Source organism: Hypanus sabinus, chromosome 2 (genome assembly GCF_030144855.1).
Source record: "Hypanus sabinus isolate sHypSab1 chromosome 2, sHypSab1.hap1, whole genome shotgun sequence".
Lineage (NCBI taxonomy): Eukaryota > Metazoa > Chordata > Chondrichthyes > Myliobatiformes > Dasyatidae > Hypanus > Hypanus sabinus.
Window position 1 is genome coordinate 192,950,687 of NC_082707.1, and position 27,076 is coordinate 192,977,762.

Sequence of the window (27,076 nt, forward strand, 5' to 3'; positions counted from 1 at the left end):
AACAACAGTGTGAAGGAGTGTCCTCCCACAGGCAGATTACAGTCCATATCGTCCACGTCAAACAACATGGCACATAATGACGGTGATAGTGTAAGAGAGAAGGGTTCAACTGATCCTGAGGTAGTTAAAAAGTCGCCATGACATTGTGGGCTGATGGGCCTCTACTAAACTATATGGTTCTATGTTCTGTGATTACTTATTCTCAATGGCTTTTGTTAACAAACTCTTTCTAAGATTTTATTAACTTCCATTCACAGGTTGCAGACATGGCTGTCTTTGCTAGTATGTATTGGTCATTCCTTATGGTTCCCAATGTGAGGAGCTATAGGAGTCATAGTGGGTGGCACAGAACTGCACTGGAGTCCTGGGTTCAGCCCTGACCTCGGCTGCCGTCTGTGTGGAGTTTGCACGCTCCCCTAAGATTCCCTTCATGCTCTGCTTTGCTCACATATCCTAGAGGCATGCAGTTTGGCTGATCAATCGCTGTGAATTGTCCTCGGTCTGCAAATGAATGGGTAGAATCTAGGGGGAGTAGATGGGAGTAGATGCGCCATGAGCGATGCATGTCTTTCAGCCCACCAAATGCACACAAATTCATGAGGTGTTTTGGTGGGGGGCAGATATGGCACAGAAATGCAACAGTTAGCATAGCACTTTACAATACTAGCTGTGATATCGTGGTTCAATTCCCGCCACTGTCTGTAAGGTGTCTGTATGTTTTCCCCAACGGTGCTCCGGTTTCCTCCCATATTCCAAAGATGGCCAAGTTAGGGGTGTAAATTGTGGGCATGCTAAGTTGGCACAGGAAGCATGGTGACACTTGTGTGCTGTGTTGGCTGTTGGCGCAAACAGTGCCTTTCACTGTATGTTTCGATGTACACGTGACAAAGAAAGAGTACAATCAAATACACACATACACGAACCTTATCTTATTCTAAACACCTGCAGATGCTAGAGATCCAGGGTGACACACAAAACGCTGGAGGGACTCATCAGGTCAGTATAAAGAGAAATGAAGAGTTGATGTTTTGGGATGAGACCCTTTATCAGGACCTGATGAAGGCTCTTGGCCTGACGTATCAACTGTTTGCTGGCCTGACCAGCTAAGTTCCTCCAGCATGTGTTTGCCATCTTATTTGCCCTGCATTCTTATCAACTTTTGCTAGGTTCTTTCACACATGTATACACTACAGGCAATTTACAATGACCAATGAATCTGCCAAATGGCACATTTTTTGGGATTTGGAAAAAATGGAGCACATGAAGGAATCCCATGTGGTGACAGGAAGAACATGCAAATTCCACACAGATAACAGCCAAGGTCTTATGTTGCCTTTAGATGGAACCTTACTTCATCTTGTGACCCTACCCTACCCAGGGAGAAGCTGAGGCAAAAGGCAGCACTGCAGATTGAGGGATATTTTTGTGGCACCAGACTATCATTTCTTCTTGCCCCGGGCTGTGGACACATTGAGAACATAAGGACACCTCATCAGTGATGGATTGACACCGGACCATGTCTTTGGCTTGTCCCCCAGCTTGCATAGTGGTTTCAGCTGAAGAAATGCATCATTTGATTCAGCAGCAAGTAAATCACACCATCTGCAGTAACAGGGATCTTCCGTGAGACTGGAAGTCAGAAGAGAAATACGATCACTGATCGGGATAGAATTCTCATTGTTGTCTGTAGGGAGTTCATATGTTTTCCCTGCGACAGTGTGGGAACTCCTTCGGGTGCTCTGGCTACCACCCTCTTCCAAAGACTGACAGGTAAGGGTTAATAGTTTGTGGGAGTGCTGTGTTGGCACCAGAAGCGTGGGAATACTTGCAGACTACATCCAGCACATCCTCAGACTGTGTCAGTCATTGACACAAAGATGGTGAATTTCACTCTATGTTTCAACATTTTGATGAACATGTGACAAAGAACAGTAATCTTAATAGAACAAAGGCCCTTTGGTCCACAATGTAATCAACTGGCCAACTCATCTAAAGCCTTCTACCAACATAATGTCCATATCCTTCCATTTCCCTCACAGTGATGTGCCTCGTGATTGAATCTTTTGAGGATGTGACTAAACACATTGATGAAGGAAGAGCAGTAGATGTAGTGTATATGGATTTCAGCAAGGCATTTGATAAGGTACCCATGCAAGGCTTATTGAGAAAGTAAGGAGGCATGGGATCCAAGGATCCAAAACTGGCTTGCCCACAGAAGACAAAGAGTAGTTGTAGATGGGTCATATTCTACATGGAGGTCAGTGACCAGTGGTGTGCCTCAGGGATCTGTTCTGGGACCCTTACTCTTTGTGATTTTTATAAATGACCTGGATGAGAAAGTGGGGGGATGGGTTAGTAAGTTTTCTGATATCACAAAGGTTGGAGGTGTTGTGGATAGTGTGGAGGGCTGTCAGAGGTTACAGCAAGACATTGAAAGGATGCAAAACTGGGCTGAGAATTGGCAGATGGAGTTCAACCCAGATCAGTGTGAGGTGGTTCATTTTGGTAGGTCAAATATGATGGCAGAATATAGTATTAATGGTAAGACTCTTGGTAGTGTGGAGGATCAGAGGGATCTTGGGGTCTGAGTCCATAGGACGCTCAAAGCAGCTGTGCAGGTTGACTCTGTGGTTAAGAAGGCAAATGGTGTATTGGCCTTCATCAATCATGGAATTGAATTTAGGAGCCGAGAGGTATTGTTGCAGCTATACAGGACCCTGGTCAGATCCCACTTGCAGAACTGTGCTCAGTTCTGGTCGCCTCACTACAGGATGGATGTGGAAACCATAGAAATGGTGCAGAGGAGATTTACAAGGATGTTGCCTGGATTGGGGAGCATGCCTTATGAGAATGGGCTGAGTGAACTCAGCCATTTCTCCTTGGAACAATGGAGGATGAGAGGTGACCTGATAGAGGTGTATAAGATGATGAGAGGCATTGATCGTGTGGATAGTCAGAGGCTTTTTCCCGGGGCTGAAATGGTTGCCACAAGAGGACACAGGTTTAAGGTGCTGGGGAGTAGGTACAGAGGAGATGTTAGGGGTAAGTTTTTTACGCAGAGAGTGGTGAGTGCATGGAACGGGTTGCTGGCAACGGTGGAGGCGGATATGATAGGGTCATTTCAGAGACTTTTAGATAGGTACATGGAGCTTAGAAAAATAGACAGGTATGGGTAAGCCTAGTAATTTCTAAGGTAGGGACATGCTCGGCACAACTTTGTGGGCCGAAGGGCCTGTATTGTGCTGTAGGTTTTCTATTTTTCTATCTAAACATCTCTTAAACATCCCTAATGTACCTGCCTCTTCTACCACTCCAGGGACTTTTTAATCTAGTTTTAATCAATATTTTTTACAAAGGCAAGAAGCTCAAGGATAGTTGATTCTAATACTTGGTATTAAATGCTTCAAATGTGAATATTTGTTTTGCAGTCCAACAATCTTAATTTGTCCTTGAGGAAGAAGTGAACAGGATGTTTTCCTTACTGTTAGCTCTCAGTTTCAGATGGACAATCCCAAGAGCTATAGGTGGGGCTAGCACAGGTTGGCTGAAAACCTGAAGCTCTCTATCCTGTTCCACTATCTCACCCTGACATTTCCCAGTTTCCATCTTCCACAGTGCAGGTTTCTCACCCAATCAGTGGAGTTGGAAATGGGTCAGAATGGCCCAGAGGAATTCCTTTCACGTTTGTTTATCGCTTCAGCTCGGGGAAATGAAATGTCAGTGCTTTAACTGGCCAGCTCCGAGGAGACCTCGTTTATACCTGCACTGGCATTTCTCTGCAAAAACAATGTACCGCCGGAAGATGTATTCATGAGAAGGCCCAACGGTTTCCCCAATTATCCCAGTTTCCGTGCTCTCTGGGTTGTCAGCTCACAGAATATACTGAGTCTTATGTACGTCAATCATTTTCTGCTGCCTTGAATCTTGCCATTCTGCCACAGTACAGGTGATTAAATTGATTCTGCAATAGATCCTCTGTAAAAGGACTATTTTCTTTTATTCATCACTTGTACACCGACTTTGAAGGCTATAAATCTTCTGTTGCATGCATTGTCTGAAGACTTGTGTGTGACTCTTGTGATTCTGCCTGAATAAACCAACATTCGCTATGTCCTTCTGTTAGCAGATGCCGCTCTTAATCAGCTGAACTCCCAGGCCAGGCACAGCTTTCATCTAAAAATAGTGTGCCCTCTGATCCATCTGCTCCTGATTGCCAGCTCTGAGGGGGTGGGCAAAGGCTTTTCCTCTTCCCCTACCCATTGAAGATCCCAGGGCACCTGAAACTATGTAAAACTGATATTAGTATTAATATTATTATATTTCTTTTGTGTTTGCAGAATTTGTCTTCTTTTGCATATAGGTTGTCTGTCAGTCTTTGTGTGTAGTTATTCATTGACCTACTGTGAATGCCCGCAAGAAAATGCACCTCAAGGTATTACATAGAATATAGAACAGGAACAAGCCTTCATCCCGCAATGTTGTGCCAAATCAGTAATCAAATGTCTGACTAAATTAATTCCCTCTGCCTCTACAATGTCTAAACTCTTCCATTTTCCTCACACTCATGCGCCTATCTAAATGTTTCTTTAAAGTCTTAAAAGACATATACATAATTTGATAATAAATTTATTTGAACTTTGAACTTTGGAGTGTTCTGGGAGAACATAGATCATAGAAAAGTAACATAGATACTGTGTCAACCTAATTCAGCTAAAGACATGTTACCCCTTCTGCCAGGTCCATATCCTTCCATCTTCCGCATATTCTTGTGCCTATCATACCACTACCCACAAAATGCCACTATTATACTCCCTGGCAGTGCATCCCAGGCATCCACCATTCTGTGTAAAAAACTTACCTCACACACCTCCTTTGAATTCTTCCCCTCTTGTCTTAAATGCATTCTCTCTAGTACTAATACATTTCAACCCTTGAACCTACCCCATTTCAGCCCTGGGAAACAGATACTCTCTGTCTATTCCAACTGTGCCACTTGAAATCTTGCAGACCTCTATCAGATCTCCCCTTAGCCTCTGCTGTTTCAGAGAAGACAACCCAGTTCTATCCAACCTCATGCCCTCTAAACCAGGCAGTATCCTGGAAAACCTCTACTGCATCATCTCCAAATATGCCTCATCGTTCCTGTAATGCTGTTGGAGGACCAATAGTTCTCCTTCCAGCTATTAATCTGAACCCACCCTCCTCCCTCCCCCACTCCCACCTGACAATCACTGATTTATCTGCCGTAGATCTTGGAGCAGTGGGAAGGAGAGCTATGGTGTCCAACCTTTAGAGATCATCCTCAACAGTGCTTAACAGTGCATAATCTGCAGTGGGCATGTAGCATCTGAAATACGACTCTCACCCAGAAGGTTTTCGCTCACAGTATACGGACATCATCACAATGACAACATTAATCATTCTTCCCTTACCTCCATGAAGTTTGCTGGGCCATTCAGGGCCCCACAGTAGTGTAGAGGTTAGTGCAACGGTGTTAAAGCTTGGGGCATTCCGGAGTTCAGAGTTCAATTCTGGCACCGCCTGTAAGGAGTTTGTATGCTCTCTGTATAACTGGTACTTGTTTCACATTGGCTATTCCATTTGCTTTAACCCAGGCAACCTGTTCATACTCTATAGCTTCACAGTATGGTCTGGGTCAATTTTGACCCAGCTCAAGAATCCCCTCATAACAAGTGTCTATACCAAATTTTGAACCACAGATCTATTTAGAATGTATAAATAGCCTATATGACATTAATAAATGGGTGATTACTCCTTAATTAATGTTTCCGAGATCTAAAATCCATTTCAATAGATACGGGTCAAATTTGACCCAGAACAGCTTCAATGTACAAAAATTTGTAGCACCTGTACAAAAGTATAAAATTTTTAAATATTTTCATTTTTGCACATTTTGGGTCACTTTAGGAAAAGTCATCAAATTTTGGCTTAAAAATGGCATTTAGGGTGTTTTTATTGCTGTCAAATGTCAAAATGGGTCAAATTTGACCCAAACAGTATGTAAGGGTTAAAATACTGCTCAATCTGTTCCATATACAATATACCATATCTAAACACAAAGTGCACTGCAGATGCTGGGGTCAAAGCAACACGTACAACACGCTGGAGGAACTCAGCAGGTCGGACAGCATCCGTGGAAACGAGCAGTCAACGCTGCGGGCCAAGACCCTTCGTCAGGACTATATCTAGTTATCAGGCGAGTCATCAAACGCACCAATCTTTCCAACATAGCCAGCTATTACTGCTCTTTCTTTAATGGTTCTTATCACCTTGGATTCACTGCTTTTGAATTCATGAATTCTTCCATTTTCTGCCTTTTTAAAAAAAAGCTCGGCTATGTTTCCTTTTGTGAAGGGAACATGCTGCTCCAAAGAATAAAAATAACGTGCTGTGCTTCTTTTACCTTGACCATCTTGCTGTGCTTTTTTTAAAACTCAAGTTTCTCACTGTGCTTCAACAGGTAGGTAGTCCTCTTGGGTTCATTTAACATTTCCTCATCATCAAAGCATAAAAACTAATTGAAAGGAAAACAAGCGAGCTGGGAGACAACTCACGTGAGTTCACTTTTTATTTTGAGCGAGGCATGCTCATATGGCATGATAGTGTGATGACGTGTCAGGCACAAAACTTTTACCTATAGCCTGTAATAAGTATTTAAACAACAAAGAATGCTTATTCAAACAATATATTTACCAGATAACTCAAATATTTCTGAATTAATAAATACACAAGAGCGAGTGGTAGGTGAAACCAGGTAAGGGGGAAGGTAGGTGGGTGGAAGCAGGGGAATGAAGTGAGAGGGCTGAGAGGTGATAGATGGAAGAGGTGAGAGGTAGAAGAGATTCTTTTCTGCTGTTATCAGACTCCTAAATGAACCTCTTATACAATAAGATGCTTTCTTGACCTCATAATCCACCTCATTACAATCTTGTACTTTACAGTCCACTTGCACTGCCCTTTCTCTGTTGCAAAATTGTTATTGCTTTATCTTGTTCTGCCTCAGTACATTGTGTAATGATTTGAGTCTGCAAGGCAAGCTTTTCACTGTACCTTGGTACATATGACAATAATAGACTAATATCAATTATGGTCACCACTTTAGCTTTCTAAACTTTACAATCTATTTACAACCTACCCTTCCAACCATCAAGGGCATCTTCAAGAGCTGGTACCTCACATAGGTGACATCCACCATTAAGGGTCCTCACCATTCAGGAGCTGTTCTCTTCTCATTACTACTGTTGGAGAAGAGGTCTAGAGCCTGAAGACTCACACTCAGTGACCTGGGGAACCGCTTCTTCCCCTCCACTGTCAGATTTCTGAATGGTCCCTAAACCCATGAACACTACCATAAGACAAAGGAACAGAATTAAGCCATCTGGCCCATCGAGTCTGTTCCGCTGTTCAATTATGGCTGATCCTTTTTTCACTCCTCCTCAACCCCAGTTCCCGGCCTTCTCCCCGTAAACTATAATGTCTTGTCCAATCAAGAACCTATCAATCAAGAACCTATCAATACACCCAACGACCTGGACTCCACAGCTGCGTGTGGCAACCAATTCCACAAAATCATCACCCTTTGGCTAAAGAAATTTCTCTGCATCTCTGTTTTGAAAGGGTGCCCTTCTATCCTGAGGCTGTGCCCTCTTGTCCTAGACTATCTCACCATGGGAAACATCCTTTACATATCTACTCTGACCAGGCCTTTCAACATTCGAAAGTTTTCAATGAGATCCCTCTCACCCTTCTGAATTCCAGTGAGTACAGACACAGAGCCATCAAATGTTCCTTGTATGACTACCCTTTCATTCCTGGAATCATCCTTGTGAACCTCCTCTGGACCCTCTCCAATGCCAGCACATCTTTTCTAAGATGGGGGGTCCAAAACTGTTCACAAAACTCAAGGTGAGGCCTCACCAGTGCCTTATAAAGCCTCAGCATCATATCCCTGCTCTTCTATTCTAGACCTCTTGAAATTAATGCTAACATGGCATTTGTCTTCCTCACCACCGACTCAACCTGTAAGTAAACCTTCAGGGTGTTCTGCACAAGAACTCCCAAGTCCCTCTGCATCTCAGATTTTTGGATTTTCTCCCCGTTTATAAAACAGTCCGCACTTTTATTTCTACTACCAAAGTGCATGAACATCCATTTTCCAACATTTTATTTCATTTGCCACTTCCTTGCCCATTCTCTTAATCTGTCTAAGCCCTTCTGCATCCTACCTGTTTCCTGAACATTACCTGCCCCTCCACCAATCTTCATATCATCTGCAAACCTGGGACCAAAGCCATCTATTCCATATTCTAAATCATTTATATACAACATAAAAAAAGTGGTCACAACACCAACCCCTGCAGAACACCACTAGTCACTGGCAGCAAATAAGACAAGGATCCTTTTATTCCCACTTGCTGCCTCCTACCAATCAACCAATGCTCTAACCATGTTAGTAACTTTCCTGTAATACCATAGGCTCTTAACTTGGTAAACAGCCTTTTATATGGCAACGTGTCAAAGGGTTTCTGAAAGTCCAAATATACAACATCCACTGTATCCCCTTTATCTACCCTACTTATAATCTCTTCAAAGAATTCCAACAGGTTTGTCAGGCAGGATTTTCCCTGAAGGAAACCATGCTGACTTTGTACTACCTTATCCTGTGTCCATCACCTCATCCGTAACAATTGACTCTAACATCTTCCCAACCACTGAGGTCAGGCCCACTGGTCTATAATTTCCTTTCTGCTGCCTTCCTCCTTTCTTAAAGAGTGGAATGACATTTTCAATTTTCCAGTCCTCTGGCACCATACTAGAGTCCAATGATTTTTGAAAGACCATTTCTAATGCCACCACAATCTCTAATGCTACCACTTTCAGAACCCTAGGGTGCAATTCCTCAGGTCCAGGTGACATATGTACCTTTAGGTCTTTCAGCTTTCTGAACACCTTCTCTCTTGTAACTGTAACTGCTCCCACTTCTCTTCCTTCACACACTACAACATCAAACATACTGCTAGTGTCTTCCACAGTGAAGGCTGATGCAAAATACTTATTGAATTCATCAGCCATCTCCTTGTCCCCGTTATTTCTCCTGCCTCATTTTCTACTGGTCTTATATCCACTCTCATTTCTCTTTTATTGTTAACATACTGTACTTGACAAAACTTTTACTACCCTCTTTGATATTATTTGCTAGCTTGCTTTCATATTTCATCTTTTCCCTTCTAATGATTGTTTTTAGTTGCTGTCTGCAGGTTTTTAAAAACTTCCCAGTTCTCTATTTTCCCACTAATTTTTGCTTTGTTGTATGTCCTTTCTTTTGCTTTTACAATAGCTTTGACTTCCCTTGTCAGCCACAGTTATACTATTTTACCATTTGAGTATTTCTTTATCTTTGGAATACATGTGTCCTGCACCTTCCTATTTTTTCCCAGAAATGCATGCCATTGCTGCTCTGCTGTCATCCCTGCCAGCAGCTCCTTCCAATTTACTTTGGCCATCTCCTCTTTCAGATCACTGTAATTTCCCTTGCTCCACTGAAATTCTGCAATATCAGACTTTACTTTCTCCCTATCAAATTTAAAGTTGAACTCAATAATATTGTGGCAACACGAGTGAATCTGCAGATGCTGGAAATAAATAAAAACACAAAATGCTGGCAGAACTCAGCAGGCCAGACGACATCTATGGGAGGAGGTAGTGATGACGTTTCGGGCCGAAACCCTTCATCATCCACTCCTGAGGTAGGAGTGGATCATGAAGGAGTGGATAATGAAGGGTTTCGGCCCGAAACATCGTCACTACCTCCTCCCATAGATGCTGTCTGGCCTGCTGAGTTCTGCCGGCATTTTGTGATTTCTTTCAATAATGTTGTGCCTACTGGCTCCTAAGAGTTCTTTTACCTTAAGCTCCCTAATTGCCTCCGGTTCATTACATAACACCCAATCCAGCATAGCTGATCCTCTAGTGGGCTCAATGACAAACTGCTCTAAAAAGCTATCTCTTAGGCATTCAACAAACTCACTCTCCTGAGATCCATTACCAACCTGATTTTCCTAATCAACCTCCTTTGACTACCATATCATTACCCTTTTGACTTGCCTTTTCTATTTTCTGTTGTAACCTGTGGTCCACCTCCCAGCCACTGTTGAGAGGCCTGTATATAACTGCCATCAACGTCCTTTTACCCTTGCAGTTTCTTAACCCACAAGGATTCAACATCTTCCGATCCTATGTCTCATCTTTCTGTTGATTTGATGACATTCTTTATAAGTAGGGCCACACCACCCCCTCTGCCTACCTTCCTATTCCTTTGATATAATGTGTAACCTTGGACATTCAGCTCCCCACTACAAACATCCTTCAGACATGATTCAGTGATGGCCACTACGTCATACCTGGCAATCTGTAATACTACAACAAGATCATCCACCTTATTTCTTATACTACATGCATTTAGATACAACAGATGAGTAACCTATTTGCTATCCTTTCTGATTCTGCATCCCTAATGTTTTGATACTCAGCCTGTACCTAACACTACAGTCCTGCCGAAGGGATTCGGCCCGAAACGTTGACTGTACTTTTTTTCCATATATATTGCCTGGCTTGCTGAGTTCCTCCAGCATTTTGTGTGTGTAACACTACCTCAGTATTCCTTTTCTAAGGCACTATTGATTTATTTTGTAATTTACAGCAAATTGTATGTCTTTGCATTACAGTGCGGCTGCAAAACAACAAACTTCACCTGATTCGGATTGGCTCACATTCCTCTGCTATGGCTGGATAAAACTGGGACACGAGAGACTGCAGATGCTGGGAAGCCGAGCAACAAACAATCTGCAAAGGGACTCTGCTGTCCGAGCAGCGTCTGTGGGCTAGAGGGGGGAATGGTCAATATATTGGCTCGAAGCCCTGTGTCTTGGACTGAGAGGAGAGAGGGCAGATAGGTGGTGAGTGGGTGTGATGAGGCAGGACTGAGGAAGGGTGAAGGTGGAGGCAGTGAAGAATGAGTTGAGACAGACAGATCAATTTGGGGCCAAGGAGGGAAGGTGAAGTTAGACTGAGGAACAGCTTCTACCCCAGAGCTGTGGCCTCCATCACACCACTCCCACAGAACAATGACTGAAACTGTGAGCATACACATGCACAAACAAGGATTCAAATACTTGCACTAACGGCACTTTGTGCATTACTGTGATATTCTGGTGCTGTTGCAACTTATTTTCTGCTACTTATTTATTTAATACCGTTTTTCTATTGCTGTCTTGTTTTTATCTACCGCTTTATTTAATTGCCTGAGTGGAAGCCAAAAAGGGTTTCATTGTACCATCGTATAATGACAATAAAGAACATTCAATTCAATTCAATTCAAGTGGGATATACTGTATGCTTGTTTCTAGTCTACTAGCCACATCTTTTAATTTCCAGTCAACACCAATCGATTTGCTAAATTGGCGGCACCTCTGCAGGATAATCAGTACTTGATTTAAATTGAGACAGTCCAGTCCCTTCTTCCGTGGGTCTTTCCTACCATCAATAACCAGGCCCTAAAGGGTACTGCACTAGTTCGATCCCCTACAGCTTTCCTTTAAGTAGGTCACTGATAAACGTCTCACTAATCAAAATTCAGTGAATGACTAGATGAAAATCAATTGTAAACAACTGATGCAAAGTCAAGGCTCTGGAACGAGGAAAGGCCCACTCGGTAAATGTGGTCCCTCAAAAAGGAGCACATTCTCATAGGGACATTCGTGTCCTGTGAGGGTCTCTACGTGGTCTTTTCAATGCCCTGAGGCATGGTGAACATTCCCAAGAAAAGCTGCCCAGCTGCATCACTGGGGTGGACGCTGTGTCGAGGCCCGAGAGCGGAAAGCAAAGCCGTGCTCAGCTCCACGAACCTGCACCGATTAAAGCGTCGAGCCAGATTAAAGTATTGAGGCCCAAGAGCGGAAAACAAACCAGTACTCCGCGCCGCCCACCTGCGTTTCACCAGTCTCCCTCTCACCTCACTAGCACTGTCGGGCAGGAGATGCAGGAGTGTGGGGTCCCACGTCACCAGGACTGGGAGCAGTTGTAGCCCTGCAGCCATCGGGCTCCTGGACTGGCTTCACTCACCCCAGCACTGAGCTGACCCCACAGCCTGTGGATTCCCTTCAGGGCTTCTGCAGCTCATGTTCTGTGTATTATTGTTTACTTTTTAAAAAACATTATTAGCACGATTTGTCCACTTTTGCACATTGGATATTTGTTGGTCTTCAATGTGTGTGGCTTTCCATGGCTTTTATTATGTTTCTTTGTTGCTTGGGTGCCAGCAAGTAGATGAATCTCAAGGTTGTATATCACATAGATACTTTGATAATACATTTGTACTTCGAAGTTTGAACTCTAAGTGTCCCAGAAACACTGGCTCTCAGAGGTATCTGAGTAAAAACTAGCCATTGACTTGCCTAGTGTTAACCATCTTCTCCAGCCAACATAACCTGACAATAGGAACAGGAAGGTTTTTAACCGGTTTCTATCTAGTTAAAATTACTACAATTTCCCTTTAATAATTTTTATTCTCAGAACACATTGGAGATCACAATCAGTGAGGCTTGGAAGTAACATCTCCTCCTTGCTGACAATCAATTCAGTTGCACCTCAAGAATGAGTGCTTACCTCGCTGCTCTACTCCTGTAACATTCATGACTGTGTGGCTAGGAAAATCTTAAATGCCATCTATAAATTCAATGGCCTTGTACCCAATGCCATTAAGACCAAGGAATTGATTGTGGACTTCAAGATGGGTAAACTGGAAGAGTACACAATAGTTCTCCTTAAGGGATCAGCAGTGAGAAGGGTGAGCAGTTTCAAGTTCCTGGGTGTCAACACCTCTGAAGATCTATCTTGGGCCCAACATATTGATACAAAGAAGGCACACTGGCAGCTATATTATATTAGGAGTTTGAGGAGATTTGGTATGTCACTAAAAACTCTTGCAAATTTCTACAGATGTACTGGTTCCATCACTATGTGGCATGGAGGGGCCACTACACAGGATCAGAAAAAGCGACAGAGGATTCTAACTTCAACCAAATCCATCATGGGAAATAGCTTCTGTGGCCTTGAGGACATCTTCAATAGGTGATGTCTCAAGAAAGTGGTTTTCATAATTAAGAACTCTAACCATCCAAGATAAGCCCTCTTCTTCTTGCTACCACCAGGGAGGTGGTGTAGAAGCCTCATGTTTTAGAAACAACTTCTTCTTCCTCTGCCATCAGATTTCCGGATGGACCATGAAAACCATGAACACTATCTTACTTTTTTGTTCCCTTTGTTCAACTTACTGTTTTTTTTAGTATTTGTTAAGGTAACTTAACAAAAGCAAACTTTAAGTATTTCACTCTGGGGCTGTCTCAAAGCAAATTTCATGATACATTTTAATGACAGTAAATGTGAATTTGATTCTGGCTTTGGTTTGAACAATGGTAATGGTTTCTACCACCAAGAAGGACAAGGGCAGCAGATGCATGGGATTACTACCACCTACTCCCCTCGAATTCATGCACCATCTTGTGAAATGTTGCTAGTTTATCATTGCTGGGTCTAAACCCTCTACCAAACAGGAGTGCCTTCAGCAGGCCAGCCAAGGTTCAAGAAGGTGGCTCACCACTTTCAGAGTTAGGTGGGTATGGGCAATAACAGCTGGGCTTGCCGGCAATCCTGAACAATGGATGCAGGTCCTCCCAGTCTGATTTATCTGCAGCCTGCACTTATTAGTGAGCATTCGGGAGGACTGGCAGGATGGATTTACCAGCTGCTCCAAGGCTGCAGACACCTTCAGTGGGAATATATTCTCTCCTATCAAACTCCCCCTCTCCAGTCCCTTATCTTTCCCACCCACCTGGATTCATCTAGCTTGCCTCCCTCCCTTCCCACACCTTTTTATTTTGGCATTGTCACCCTTCCTTTTCAGTCCTACAGAAGGGTCTTGGTCTGAAATGTTGACTGTTTACTCATTTCCATAGATGCTGCCTGACCTGCTGAGTTCCTCCAGCATTGTGCATATGTGTTGCTTTGGATTTCCAGTATCTGCAGACTTTCTCGTGTTTATGAAACACTGGACCAACCTGGGCATTCAGCCAGTGTGCAAAAGACAACAAACTGTGTAAATACAAAAAGGACAAAATAATAATAACAAATACATAAGCAATAAATATTGAGAACATGAGATGATGAGACTGTAGGTTGCGGCAAAATTTCAGTGATATGCAAATGAAGTTGAGTGACATGGTTTGATGATTGAGGGGTAGTAACAGCTCCTGTGCCTGGTGGTGTGAGCCCTGAAGCTTCTGTACCTTTTTTCTGACTGCAGCAGCAAGAAGAGAGCATGACCTGGCATGGATGCTGCTTTCATGGGACAGCGTTTCGTCTAGATGTGCTCAGTGCTGGGGAGGGCTTTAACCACGATGAGCTGGACCATATCCATTATCTTTTGTAAGATTTTCCATTCAAGGACGTTGGTGTTTCCATACCAGGCTGTGATGCAGCCGGCCAATATACCGTCCACCACCCATCTACAAACGTTAGTTAAAGTTTTAGACGTCATGCCAAATCTTGCAAACTCCTAAGGAAGTAAAGGGTTTCCTTTGTCCTGACAGAAACGTGGCTCAAGGACACCACTCTAGTCTCAGCTATCCAGCTAGAAGACCGGCAGGAATGCTATGACCTCTGACAGGACCTATGGAGGAGGCCTGTGTGTTCATGTCAATAAGATCTGGTCTTTTAGTAATATAAGTAATAACGATCCACTCCTCACTACAGATAAAACTTTTAATGGCGAAATGCAGGCCCTTCCATGCTGAGGGAGTTCACTGTCATTGTGATTATTGCTGTTTACTTCCCCCCCCCATGTTAATGTTGGGGAAGCGCCACAGGAGTTCCATAGTGCAATCTGCAGCCTCAAAACCACTCAGCCAGACAGTGTCTTCATTCTTACTGGTGACTTCAATCATACCAGCATGTCAACTTCGCAACCAGTGGAGAGAATATGTTAGACTTGGTTCATACCAACTTTTGTGGAGCCTGCAGGCTGCCCGCCCCTCACCCCACCTTGGATACTCAGACCACATATCCACTTTGCTAATCCCTGCTACAGACCACAGGTTAACTGAGTCAAACAAGACCAGGACCTAGCTTCAAAGTGCCTCTTCAGTGCTGTGGGACTGGACCATACGCAGGGAGGTGGCTACCTACGACCATCTCGTCCACGTTGAGCGAAATGCGGGATCTGTGACTAGCTACACAGGCAAATGCATCGTGGACATTACAATGATTAAACACTACATCGCCAGGGGAAACCAGAAACAGTGGCTGACTGCTGAGGTGCAGCCACGGCTTAGGAACTGGGACGCTACTTTCAGATTGGAGGACAGGATGACTCCAAGTTGAGCAAAAGCCTTACTGTCCTGTGCCACCAGGAAGGCAAAGCATGAGTATGCACAGATACATTTGTGACACCAGGGACACACAGTGGATGTGACAGGAACTATAAACCATAACCGATTACAATTCCACCCTACGTATCAGCAACAATGACACCTCCCTTCCTGATAGGCTGAATGCCTTCTCTGCATGATCTGGCGCATTTAACGGTGTGACATTGAAGGAACAGGCACCCCGTCTGGCTGCAGCTGAGATGAGGAAGAACCTAGCCAGGGTAAACCCACACAAAGCTGCGGAACCGGACAACATACCTGATCAGGTGCTCAGGGACCCAGCTAACGGAGAGCTTAATGACCATCTTTAATATCACTGAAACAGTCTACTGTCCCTGCAGTCTTCAAGGCAGCCACCATCATTTCTGTGTGCAAGAGAGAGATGGTAACGGGCCTACACGATTATGGCCCAGTGGCACTGACTTTGAAGTGCTTTGAGCAGCTAGTAATGGATCTATAAAATCTCACTCTTACAGCTACATTGGAGCCTTTCCAGTTTGTGTACTGCTTACACCAGCCCACCGATGGTGCCACTCCATCCTGTCCCACCTAAAAGATGATGCTTCGTATGCCAGGATGTTATTCATTGACTTCATCAACATGATCAGAGGCTGGTGGGCAAACTGTCCTCACTGGGTCTTAACACCCTTCTCTGTAACTGGATCTTGGATTTCTTGATGGAAAGACCTCACTCAGTCCGAGTTGACAACAACGTCTCAAGCTCCATCACGTTGAGCTTTGGTGCCCCCCCAGGACTCCATGCTCAGCCTGTTGATGTTCACGCTGCTGACTCAATACTGCACTGCCAGATACAGCTCACCTCGGTCCCACTCTCGGGGTTTCACAACTGGCAGTTATTCGACGTGCCAAGGATGCGGCCGAAGAGCTTAGCTCAATTTTGGAGGTCCCAGATCTCATGGCTCTGGAGACAGGCGAATCGAAGGTCGGTGTCCCAGCAGGAGATCTGTGTGTTGTGGGAGTTGGAAGATCTACGGCCCAGAAACATGAGCTTTTTGGGCACAGAGCTCGGAAAAAGCGATGCAACTGACTTCTAACATTGTAAACCAACAAATTATTTGCTATGTCTCCCCTCTCGCTGTGAAACGGAGACATCTCTTTCTCCCTTATTAGGGAAAGAGGGAGCCTGTGGTGTGTCGAATACCGGGTGAATGAGTAGTCTTTGTGGTTACTGCGAGTCCGTGTCTTTGCTGTTGCTTTGCTCACGCTTGAGTGCTCAGTGGCGGGTGCTGATTCTTGCTTTTTGTTGGTGGGGGGAGGGGGATTGTTGATTTTGCTGTTGCTTACACAAGGGAGGGAGGGGAACTGGGGGGAGAACTTCGGGGTTCTAACATTTAACTTCATTCTTTGGGGGCACTCTTCTGTTTTTGTGGATGGTTGCAAAGAAAATGCATTTTAGGTTGCATTAAATGAACCTTTGAAACCTTTGAAACCGCATCATCAAGCTCACTCATCAGCAACAATGATGAGTCAGCGTACAGAGAGGAGGTCAAGAGGCTTGTTGATTGAAGTGAGAACAACAACCTGAGTCTCACTGTGGGCAAGACAAAAGAGATGATTGTGGACGTCAGGAAGGCACAAGTCAACCACTCCCCCTTGCACATCAATGGCTCTGCCACGGAGAGATTGAAGGGCACAAAGTTCCTTGGTATGCACATAATGCACAATCTAACCTGAACCCACACCTCCTCCTCAATAGTCAAGAAGGCACAGCAGTGTTTGCACTTTCTGAGGAGACTGAGACATCAAGCAAGGCTTCCCACCCCCAATCTAACAACTTTCTACTGGAGTACCAAGGAGAAAGTCCTGTCTGGCCCTGTCACTGTGTGGTGTGGAAGCTGCAGGGCATCGGATCACAAGACCCTACAGGGGGCAGGAAAATCCACTGAGAGGATCGTCAGGGTATCCCTCCCCTCATGTGTGGCATTTACCGGGACCATTGCATATGAAGGGTCCAATCCCACAATCTCTTTGAGCCAAGTCCATCAGGCAGACTGGGCAACAGCTTCTACCCCCAGACTGTGAGACTAACGAATACCTTACCACCACTTGCATTAGGAGAGCGAGTTGTTACTGTTCACTCCTGACTGTTTACCTGTGCTGGGCACTACATGCATTTTGACTTGTATTTGATTATGTTACTACTTTGGTTTATGTGCTGTGTGTGATGTATGTTTTGTGGGTCTGGAGGAACGTTGTATCATCTGGTTGTACAGTCAGATGACAATAAACCTGAACTTGAACTTCAATTTGGAAGGCTGCAGCAGTGAAGGGCCCTCAGTGAATTGCATTTCATGCCACTGGACCCTGACCTAGATTAGTCAAGGACTGTGCGGTGGCTGCCCGCGCATCAGCCTCCCCGCGTTAAACGAAGTCATGCACAGCCATTCCCCATCAGGAGAATCCACTCCAGCATCCTGGAGACAATCCCTTAGGAGAACATGATATTCAGCTGGAGTGATCGCACTGTTGCAAAAGTATATAGCTAGGGAGTCTAAGACGTTTGCATGGTAATTTTATATACTGCCACAAAAAAAATCATGACATCCGTGAGCGATGATGAACCAGATTCTACCAGGACTCTATTGTGGACTGAGAGTGGGAGCGGGGGCAGTGAGAGGGAAATCATGGTTGGGAAAAGGGGGAGGGAGTGGGCAGCACTGTAATGATCAATAAGCCAACTGTTTGCAATTGAATGACATTGCCTGGTGTCTCAGGGCTGGGTGTGTCTGCACCCACGCCACCCCTCCCCAGCTTGACACTCCTTCTCTGACATCTGTTCCACATCCCTCCCACCCTTGCCATTCCCAACAGCCACTGCTCCCACCAGATTTACAAACTCACTTTCCACTCCACCATAAAACCATAAGACAAATACAGTACTGTGCCAGAGCCTTCGGTACCCTGGGATATACAGTATATGTGCCTCAGACTTTTGCACAGTGTTGTCCTTTCCTCCAATCACCTTAAAGTTATCCCCTATCACATTAAACATTCTACTGAGATCCTTGGGTTCCTTCTGGAGCATGAAGTTGCTAAGAAACAAACTTTCATTTGTAAAATTACTCAGATATTAAGTTAATTTATTATTTTGCTAGAAGAACATTGATTTCTATTAATACATTTAACAGAAATTATCTTGTATATTACAATAAGAGTTTATTAATTTCATTTAACAAATTGGTAGAAATGAAATCAGATGAAGTAGTGTTTTGACAATTCAGCCTTTTAGTCATATCGAACACAAATCAGTATATGCAAGCATTTTAAAATATATTTCGCAATTACCCTAGTTAATGAATACTTAATATTTATTGCAGTCAAGCATCCCTATGGTCTAAAGATAAAAACTCCTGATATTCACTATCTCTCTGGCTCTGGGCTGGCAGCTGTCTTCTCCAGTAAATTGTTCCTGTTGTAATTGGAAGTTGTACGGTGCATGCTGCCAGTACTTTTTCTGTGATTTTCACTCTCCCACACATCCAACTCCCTCACATGGAAGTCGCAGTGAGAGGGATTAGCACCGAGCATCAAGAGGATGTAGACAGACTGGCGAATTGCTCTGACAGACGCCACATGAAATTTAATACAGCGAAGGGTGAAGGACTGCATTTTGTTACTGGGGACAAGGAGCGGTCATAGGAATTGAATTGGAGTGCAGTAATGGAAGTGCGGGAGCAGACAGATCTGAGCACATATGCAGACAACTCTTTAAAGTTGGCAGGACAATTTGTAAAAGTTGTTGATGCAATTACACCTTTATAAGTGGAGGTACAATGAGGGGGAAAGAGGCGAACTCCTTTACAACTCTCTGATCTGATCCCACAGATGTTTCTCTCCTCTCAGAAGAGTTGGTAATTATGAGTGACCACATAACAAGGTGGAAAAGAGAACAAAGCTTTTCTTGAAGAGTGAGTTCTTGCAGAGGAAACTTATGAGGATGCTCCCAGAATTAGTGAGCATGTCTTTTGAGGGAAGGTTGAGTGAGCTCAGACTTTTCTCTTTGGAGTGAAGGAGGATGAGAAGAGACTTGATGGAGGTGTAGAAGATTGTAAGAGCCACAAAGAGAATGGACAGCCAATGCCTTTACCCCATGGTGGCAATGGCTAACACACATTGCGAGGAGAGAAATTTAGGGGAGATATCAAGGTATGTTTTTTACACAGACTGGTAGGTGTCTGGAACACACTGCCAGGGGTGGGTGGTAGAGGTGAATACACTCAATAGTAAAGAGACTTAGATGGGAACATGGATGAAAGAAAAATGGTGGGTTATGGGCTACGTTGGGGTGTAGGATTAGATTGATCTTAGAGTAGGTTTAAATATTAAGGCCATAAGACATAAGACCAGAATTAGGCCATTCAGCCCATCGAGTCTGCTTCGCCATTCTTTCATGGCTGCTCCTGGATCCCACTCAACCCCATTCACCTGCCTTCTCCCTGTATCCTTTGTTGCTCCAAGTAATATTGCCACAAATTGTGGGCCAAAGGGCTTACACTCTTGGGTTGGAGAAGCTGGTGATCAGAACAGAATTTCTACTGTTACCCCAAATCATTCCAATCCAGCAGCAATGAGCTTGGGAAACATCCACTACAGGCAACAGATACAGCTGGGTTCAGTAATTTAGGCTATTCCTGGAGGGGAGTTCCTTCAACTCCCCAGACATCACCCTCTGTATTAGCTCACATTTATGTGGACCCTTTAACGCAAGAATAAATGCAAGTGCTGCACAGTGGACTTTTCAAAACTGAAATCATAACCGTGTGTTTCGAAGAGTCTTCAAAAAGAGTTTGGAGTGACAACAGTACAAAGGACCAAAAGGCAGCTTGGATGGTTGATACTGGGGATACGTGGGATTAGGGAAATCAAGTATTCTCCCAGGCCTGATTTTCTAGTATTAAGTTGGCTATCAGCCACTCCCTTTCACTTCCCTATTTTTATCACATGATTTCTTCTCCTAAGTTTTGGCTTGCTCCTACTAATGTAGAACATTTCAGCATAGTACAGGCCCTTCAGCCCATAATATTGTATTGATCTACTCTGAGATTCAATCCTTCCCTTCCACATGACCCTCCATTTTATTTTCATCCATGTAGATAGAGCTCTTAAAGATAGCGGAGTCAAGGGATATGGGGAGAAGGCAGGAACGGGGTACTGATTGTGGATGATCAGCCATGATCACATTGAATGGTGGTGCTGGCTTGAAGGGTCGAACAGCCTTATCCTGCACCTATTGTCTATCGTCTAACGATAGTTGTATACAGGCCTCCAAACAGAAGCTGGAATGTGGATTACAAATTACAGCAGGAGATAAAATAGGCATATCAGAACGACAATGTAATGATAATCGTTGGGGATTTTAATATGAAAGTGGATTGGGAAAACCAGGTCAGTACTGGACCTTAAGAGAGAGAATTTGTAGAATGTCTAAGGGTCGGCTTTTTAGAACAGCCTGTTGTTAAATCCACCAGGGATCAGCTCTGCTGGATTGGGTGTAGTGCAATGATCAAAGATGTGGAGAAATTACTTTAGTCAGAGGGTGGTAAATCTGGGGAATTTGTTGCCACAAATGGCTGCGGAGGCCAAGTCATTGGTTGAATTTAAGGCAGAGATAGATAGGTTCTTGATTAACCAGGGCATCAAAGTATATGGGGAGAAGGCAGGGGAGTGGGGATGACTGGAAGAATTGGATCAGCTCATGATTGAATGGCACAGCAAACTCAATGGGCCAAATGGCCTACTTCTGTTCCTATATTTTATGGTCTTATGTTCTTATGTACCTATTGAAGAGTTTCTTGAATGTCCCTCTCCAACCAGCCCTGGCAAGGTGTTCCAATTATCCACCACTCTCTCTGCAAAAAACTTACCCCTGATATCCCCCTATACTTTCCTCCAATCGCCTTAAAATTATGCCCCCATGTACTAGCCATTTCTGCCCTGGGAAAAATCTCTGTCTGTCCACTCGATCTACACCTCTTACATTTTGTACACCTCCAGCAAGTCACCCCTCATCCTCCTTCGCTCATAAGAAAAGGCCCCAGCTTATTTAACCTGTCCTCAGGACACATGCTCTCTCATCCACGCAGCATCTTGGTGAATCTCCCCCGCACCAAATCTTTCCTATAATGTGCTGCCATAACTGCGCACAATAGTGGTGAGGTGGACTTCATTCCCTGCTGGGAGCTGCTGCCTTATCCGTTCTCCATGCAGTTCATGATTTCTGCTTTTTGAGTTTCACTAGTCAGGAAGTGCTCTGACCAACCACACTGTCAGCCGTGCGACTGAATGTTTATCACAGTGCCGTGGTATCTAGTGACCAATGTTCCCTTGAAGATGTGCGCATGTGCGTGCCCACAAAGGAACTTAAAATGCAGTTAAAAAGTTGTGCCCCTCTACCTCGCTGGTACGTTATGTATATTTCATGATCGTACCCAATCACATTTCCTTTTCTGGGTTCTGATGTGGGCGGTGCTGACAATGTGGGGTTTGCAATGATGTCTTCAGATTTTACAGCTGGCTTACTCGTACCGTCTTTATTGAGTAAATTATTCAGTGCACACATGTTGTTGTTACTGGGCAAAAAATTTGCACAGCTCAAGGTTTTTGTGCACCGTGGTCATTACAAATTAGAGGGAACGTTGCTAGTGACCAGCATCTCTTCCCTCACATGGCAGTGCTTGTACATCCATATATGTCCTCCCTCCTCCAATAGCTCTCCTAAAGACATTTACTTATTAGAATTATGTTGTCAACACATCACTGATAGATTCAACACACTTAGGCATTTGAGCATGGAATCCAATGCTGGCCTCTGGGGTACTGGTACTGGGGTACTGAGCTGTTGCTCAGAATATAGTTCACTGTCTCACCAAAGACATGATGCATTGGCAAAGCTTATTTTCCTATCACACACTGAAAAGATGACCTACATTTAGATAGTGTCTTTCATTTTCTAAACTTCCCAAGTGCTTCAGAAACACTATGGTGATTTTTATGAATACTTAGTGGAGGGATGAGTGTTGGCTTAGGCAATAGGAAGAGTCTGCTTGCACTTCTCAAAACGATGTTTTTGGGCGATGTAGATTGGCTGAGAGATCAGCGGGGAGCTTTACTTAGTATGAATGAGATTGCTTTGGTGCTCACTGGGGCACCTGCATGGATTTAATGTCCCAGCCCCTGGGGTGGGACTTCTGACTCACCGTGCCGGGATGAGATACTGGGCTGGACACTTTATTCCAGAAGAAGCCCTTCCTTACGTCAAAGGGGCTGGGAAAAGTCCTGAGGAAATAGGAGGCTTCCTCCCTCATGTGATAGGTCACCCCTTCCATTCCCTGGCCCCATGTTCACAATTCAGAAACACATACTGTGAGACTCATCATCACATTTGACAAATGGCAGACGTATACACACACACACACACACACACACACACACACACACACACACACACACACACACACACACACACACACACGCACACACACGCACACAACTTTCTTGCACATGATCAAAATCACACACATGTACAGATACCTATTATCTATCACATACACATGCACACCCGGCTGTTCACACACATGCTCACAGTTCTATTCATGTCTAGTGTCACACACACGCTTATACTGTATACATGTGCACATCTAATACTTAAAGAGTCATAGAACACTACAGCACGGAATAGGTCCTTCATCTCACCAAGTCCATGCTCAACAGTTATTTTGTCTTGTCCCATGGACCCACGCCTGGACCATATTCCTCCATACCCTTTCCACACACATATACCAGTAGACATTTACCTATTCTTTTCCACACACACACAAATATGAGAATGTAAGTCAGATCGGAGTGTTCTGGGGTCGGATGAAGACAGATTGAGCCTTACCCCTTGAGAGAAGTAGAAAGCCGCGATGCCGAGGGGCCAGAAGCAACACAACATGGAGAAGATGGCCAGGCCCAGATGGTCCCGCGGAGGGATGGTTATGAAGTTGTCCTCACTGTCACTGTCACTCGAGCAGTCACTCTGGGGAGAGCACGAGGAGAATGATAGAGTCTATTAGCAGCAGAACAGCACTGGTTTCATTAATGGTGAACAAGTAGATAAAAACTGAATTACCAAAGTCATTAGAGAGAGAAAAAAAACCCCTGTAATCTCATCACATCACACAGGCGAAATGTTGTCAGGGAAGAAAGCAGCAATCATAGGCTTGCAGAAGAGAGAGAATGAAGTTGTTTTGGTGCAGATGTAACAGAGCCTTCACCTGTCAGTGACAGAGAGTCAAAGAGGGATACAGGCCCTTCAGCCCACTGAGCCTATGCTGACCCTTATCCAACCTTTTATGGTAATGCTAAATTTATCACCATTATTTCTATTCCCCACCCCAAATTTGTGTTAACTCAACAGATTCTGCCATTCATCTGCACACTAGGGCCAGTTTACAATGGCCAGTTAAGGGGCTGCAAGAAAGATGAATCTCAAGCTAGTATATGGGTGCATATTGTATACATACTTTGATAGTGAAGTGACCTTGACTTTGACAATTAACCAGCCGAGCGATTCAACTTTGGATGTGGGAGGAAACCGGAGTGGCCAGAGTAAACCACACAGTTGTTGGAGAACATTGGAACTCCACACAGGCACGAGGGAACCTGGTTCTCTGGTGTGGTGAGGCGGCATCTCTGCTGGGCTATTGTGCCACAGACATACAGGCACACTTAACTCTGGGTACCGGTGCACGTGTCTGTGTGCCTACCTGGTCCTGTGCCTGTGAGAGAGTGAGGATCCATCTGTGTCTATGGTGAACTTGTGTCTCTGGCCGTGGCATGGATGTGTTCCTTCTGAGTACTCATGCCCTTGTGCCTGTCTGTATGTGCAGTGATCACAGAAAGGCATGGAGATTGCCCATCTGCACCCCCCCTTAACTCTCTCAATTACTTCCATGTGATGTTAAACTCTTCTGTACTGCGGTTTGTCTTGGCAGCATGGGCCGTTCTCTGTCTCTAAACTGAAAATCAGAACCAGAACTTAGACGTGTTATTGGTTATAATCCAGAATGCTCTCTTGGAAGACAGGTTTGGTGAGATAGAGATAGTGTACATACTTTAGAACATAAAACAGTACAGGTACTTCGGCCCACGATGGGTTCTGATCTTTTACATACTGCAAGATCAATCTAATCCTTCCCTCCCACATAACCCTCCATTTTCCTACTAACCATGTGCCTACCTAAGGGACTCTTAAATCTTCCTAATGTATCCATCTCTACCAGCACCCCTGGCAGTGATTTCAACACACCCACAACCTATTGTGTAAAAATACCTACCTCTGACATACCCTTTAATCACTTTTCTTCCAATCACCTTAAAATTATGCCCGGTCATATTAGCCATTTCCACCCTGGAAAAAAGGCACTCCACTTATGCCTCTTAACTTATACACCTCTTTCAAGTCACCTCTCATCCTCTTTCACTCCAAGAAGAAAAGCCCTAACTTGCCCAAACGTTCCTCATAAAATATGGCCTCTAATCCAGGCAGATTTCTGGTAATCCCCTCTGCACTCTCTCTAAAGCTTCGACACCCTTTCTATACTAGGCAACCAGAACTGAACACAATTCTCCAAGAGTGGTCTAATCAGCATTTTAGAGAGCTGCAACATTACCTCATGGCTCACACCCCCAATTAATGCAGGCTAACAGATCATATGCCTTCTGAAATCACCCTAATGTATCTACTTCTATGGCCACATACAAGAATCGAGTAACTACTTGGAGAACCAAGGTCTGCAGGCAAATGATGGAAGTGGGATAACAGCAACCTTTCCCATTTTTCTTTTCTCCAATTGGCCTGCCTCTGCATTGTCACTTCCCTCATCTTTTCCAGTTCCGACCTAGTGTCAGCAACTTGAAACGTTCACACTAACTTCTGCCTGTGGGTGCTGCCTAACCAGTCTAAAGTTTGATCACTTTCTGTTTTTATTGATTGCGATATTAATTAAAGATTTTTACTCCTCATGTATGTGAAGGATGTAAGAAATAAAATCAATTCAATTCAATATCTTAGAAGGATTGATCAAGGCCAATAACTCTTTGAAAGGGCAGCATGGTAACATAGCAGTTAGTGTAACACTTCACAGTGCTGGTCATCACTGACCAGGGACTAATTCCCATTGCCGTCTTAACAAGTTTGTACATTCTCCCCATTACTGCATGGGTTTCCTCCGGTTCTTTGGACCTTATCCACATTCCAAAGATGTACAGGTTAGGGTTAGCAAGTTGTGAGCGTGCTACGTTGGTGCTGGAATCATTGTGGACGGCCACCAGCACATCCTTGGAGTGCGTTGGTCAATGATGAAAACAACACACCTAACTGTACGTTTCGATGTTCCAGTGACAAATATAGCTAATCTTTAATCTTTATCTTTCTAAGGAACGCCTCAGATAATACTGAACCAGATTAACAGCTTATATTCTTTAGGGCCCTCTGGAGGAACCAGATTAGTTGTTTGCAACCAATCTACAAGAGATCCATTCAGGGGTTTTATAACACAGGACTGGAGCTATCCTGGAGCCCAGTGGTGTATATAAAACCACTGTACTGATTCATGTTGCATGTTGGATGAGAAGATTTTTCATTGCAAATGTTATAAGTGCATAAACCAAAGGAGCAGAATTAGGCTATTCAACCCATTGGATCTGCTCCACTATTCAATCATGAGTGATATTTTTTCAAACTCATTTCCTGCCTTTTGTCTACAACCCTTAATCCCCTTACCAATGAAGAACCTAACAACCTCTGCCCAAAACAAATCCAATGACTTAGCTTCCACAGCCCTCAGTGGCATTAATTCCATAGATCCATCTTCCTTATTTATTTATTGAGCTACAGCATGGAATGGACCCTTCCAACTCTTCGAGTCATGCTACCCAGCAATCTCCGGATTTAATCCCAGACCTATCACAGGAGAATTTATAATGACCATTTAGCCTACCAACTGGTATGTCTTTGGACTGTGGGAGGAAACTCACGAAGTCATGGGAAAGATGTACAAACTCCTTACAGGCAATGGTGGGAATTGAACCCAGGTCACCGATACTATAAAACGTTGTGCTAACCACTACGCCATCTTGCCACCCCTTTCATCCTCTGGCTGAAGAAATTCCTCCTCATCTCACTTTTAAAGGGACATTCCTTTATTCTGAGGCTGTGCCCTCCGATTCTAGACTCTCCTACTGATGATCTTCTCAATGTCTACTCTAACCAGGCCTTTCAATGAGGTTCCTCTCTCTGACCCCACCACCACCATCCAACTGTTATGAGCTGTTCTCGATTCAGGTCTGTGTCATATGGCTTGAACAACAAAGTTTATTGGAGCAATACTCAAAGCATGTAGAACTACCTGGCCTTGTGGGAGTTCTCATCTGAGCTGTCGACAAGGGACAATACTCTTTGCCCATGCTGTCAGTGCTGTATTGACCATGCACCAAGTCAGTCCTGTCTCATGCACATGTGGATGAAGAATGATGGACATTGGAATTAGTAGCAGGAATAGGTCACTCTG

General features: G+C 44.1%; 1 protein-coding gene across 1 annotated transcript in view; it reads right to left on the bottom strand.

The window, feature by feature from the left end:
• The window catches only part of syndig1l (synapse differentiation inducing 1-like), a 221,657-nt gene that overhangs the window by 68,629 nt on the left and 125,952 nt on the right, over window positions 1-27,076 (bottom strand). Inside the window, exon 3 of the mRNA XM_059990768.1 lies at window positions 23,404-23,541. Within this exon, the coding sequence (XP_059846751.1) occupies window positions 23,404-23,541 (138 nt within the window). The remainder of the gene's footprint in view (window positions 1-23,403; window positions 23,542-27,076) is intronic.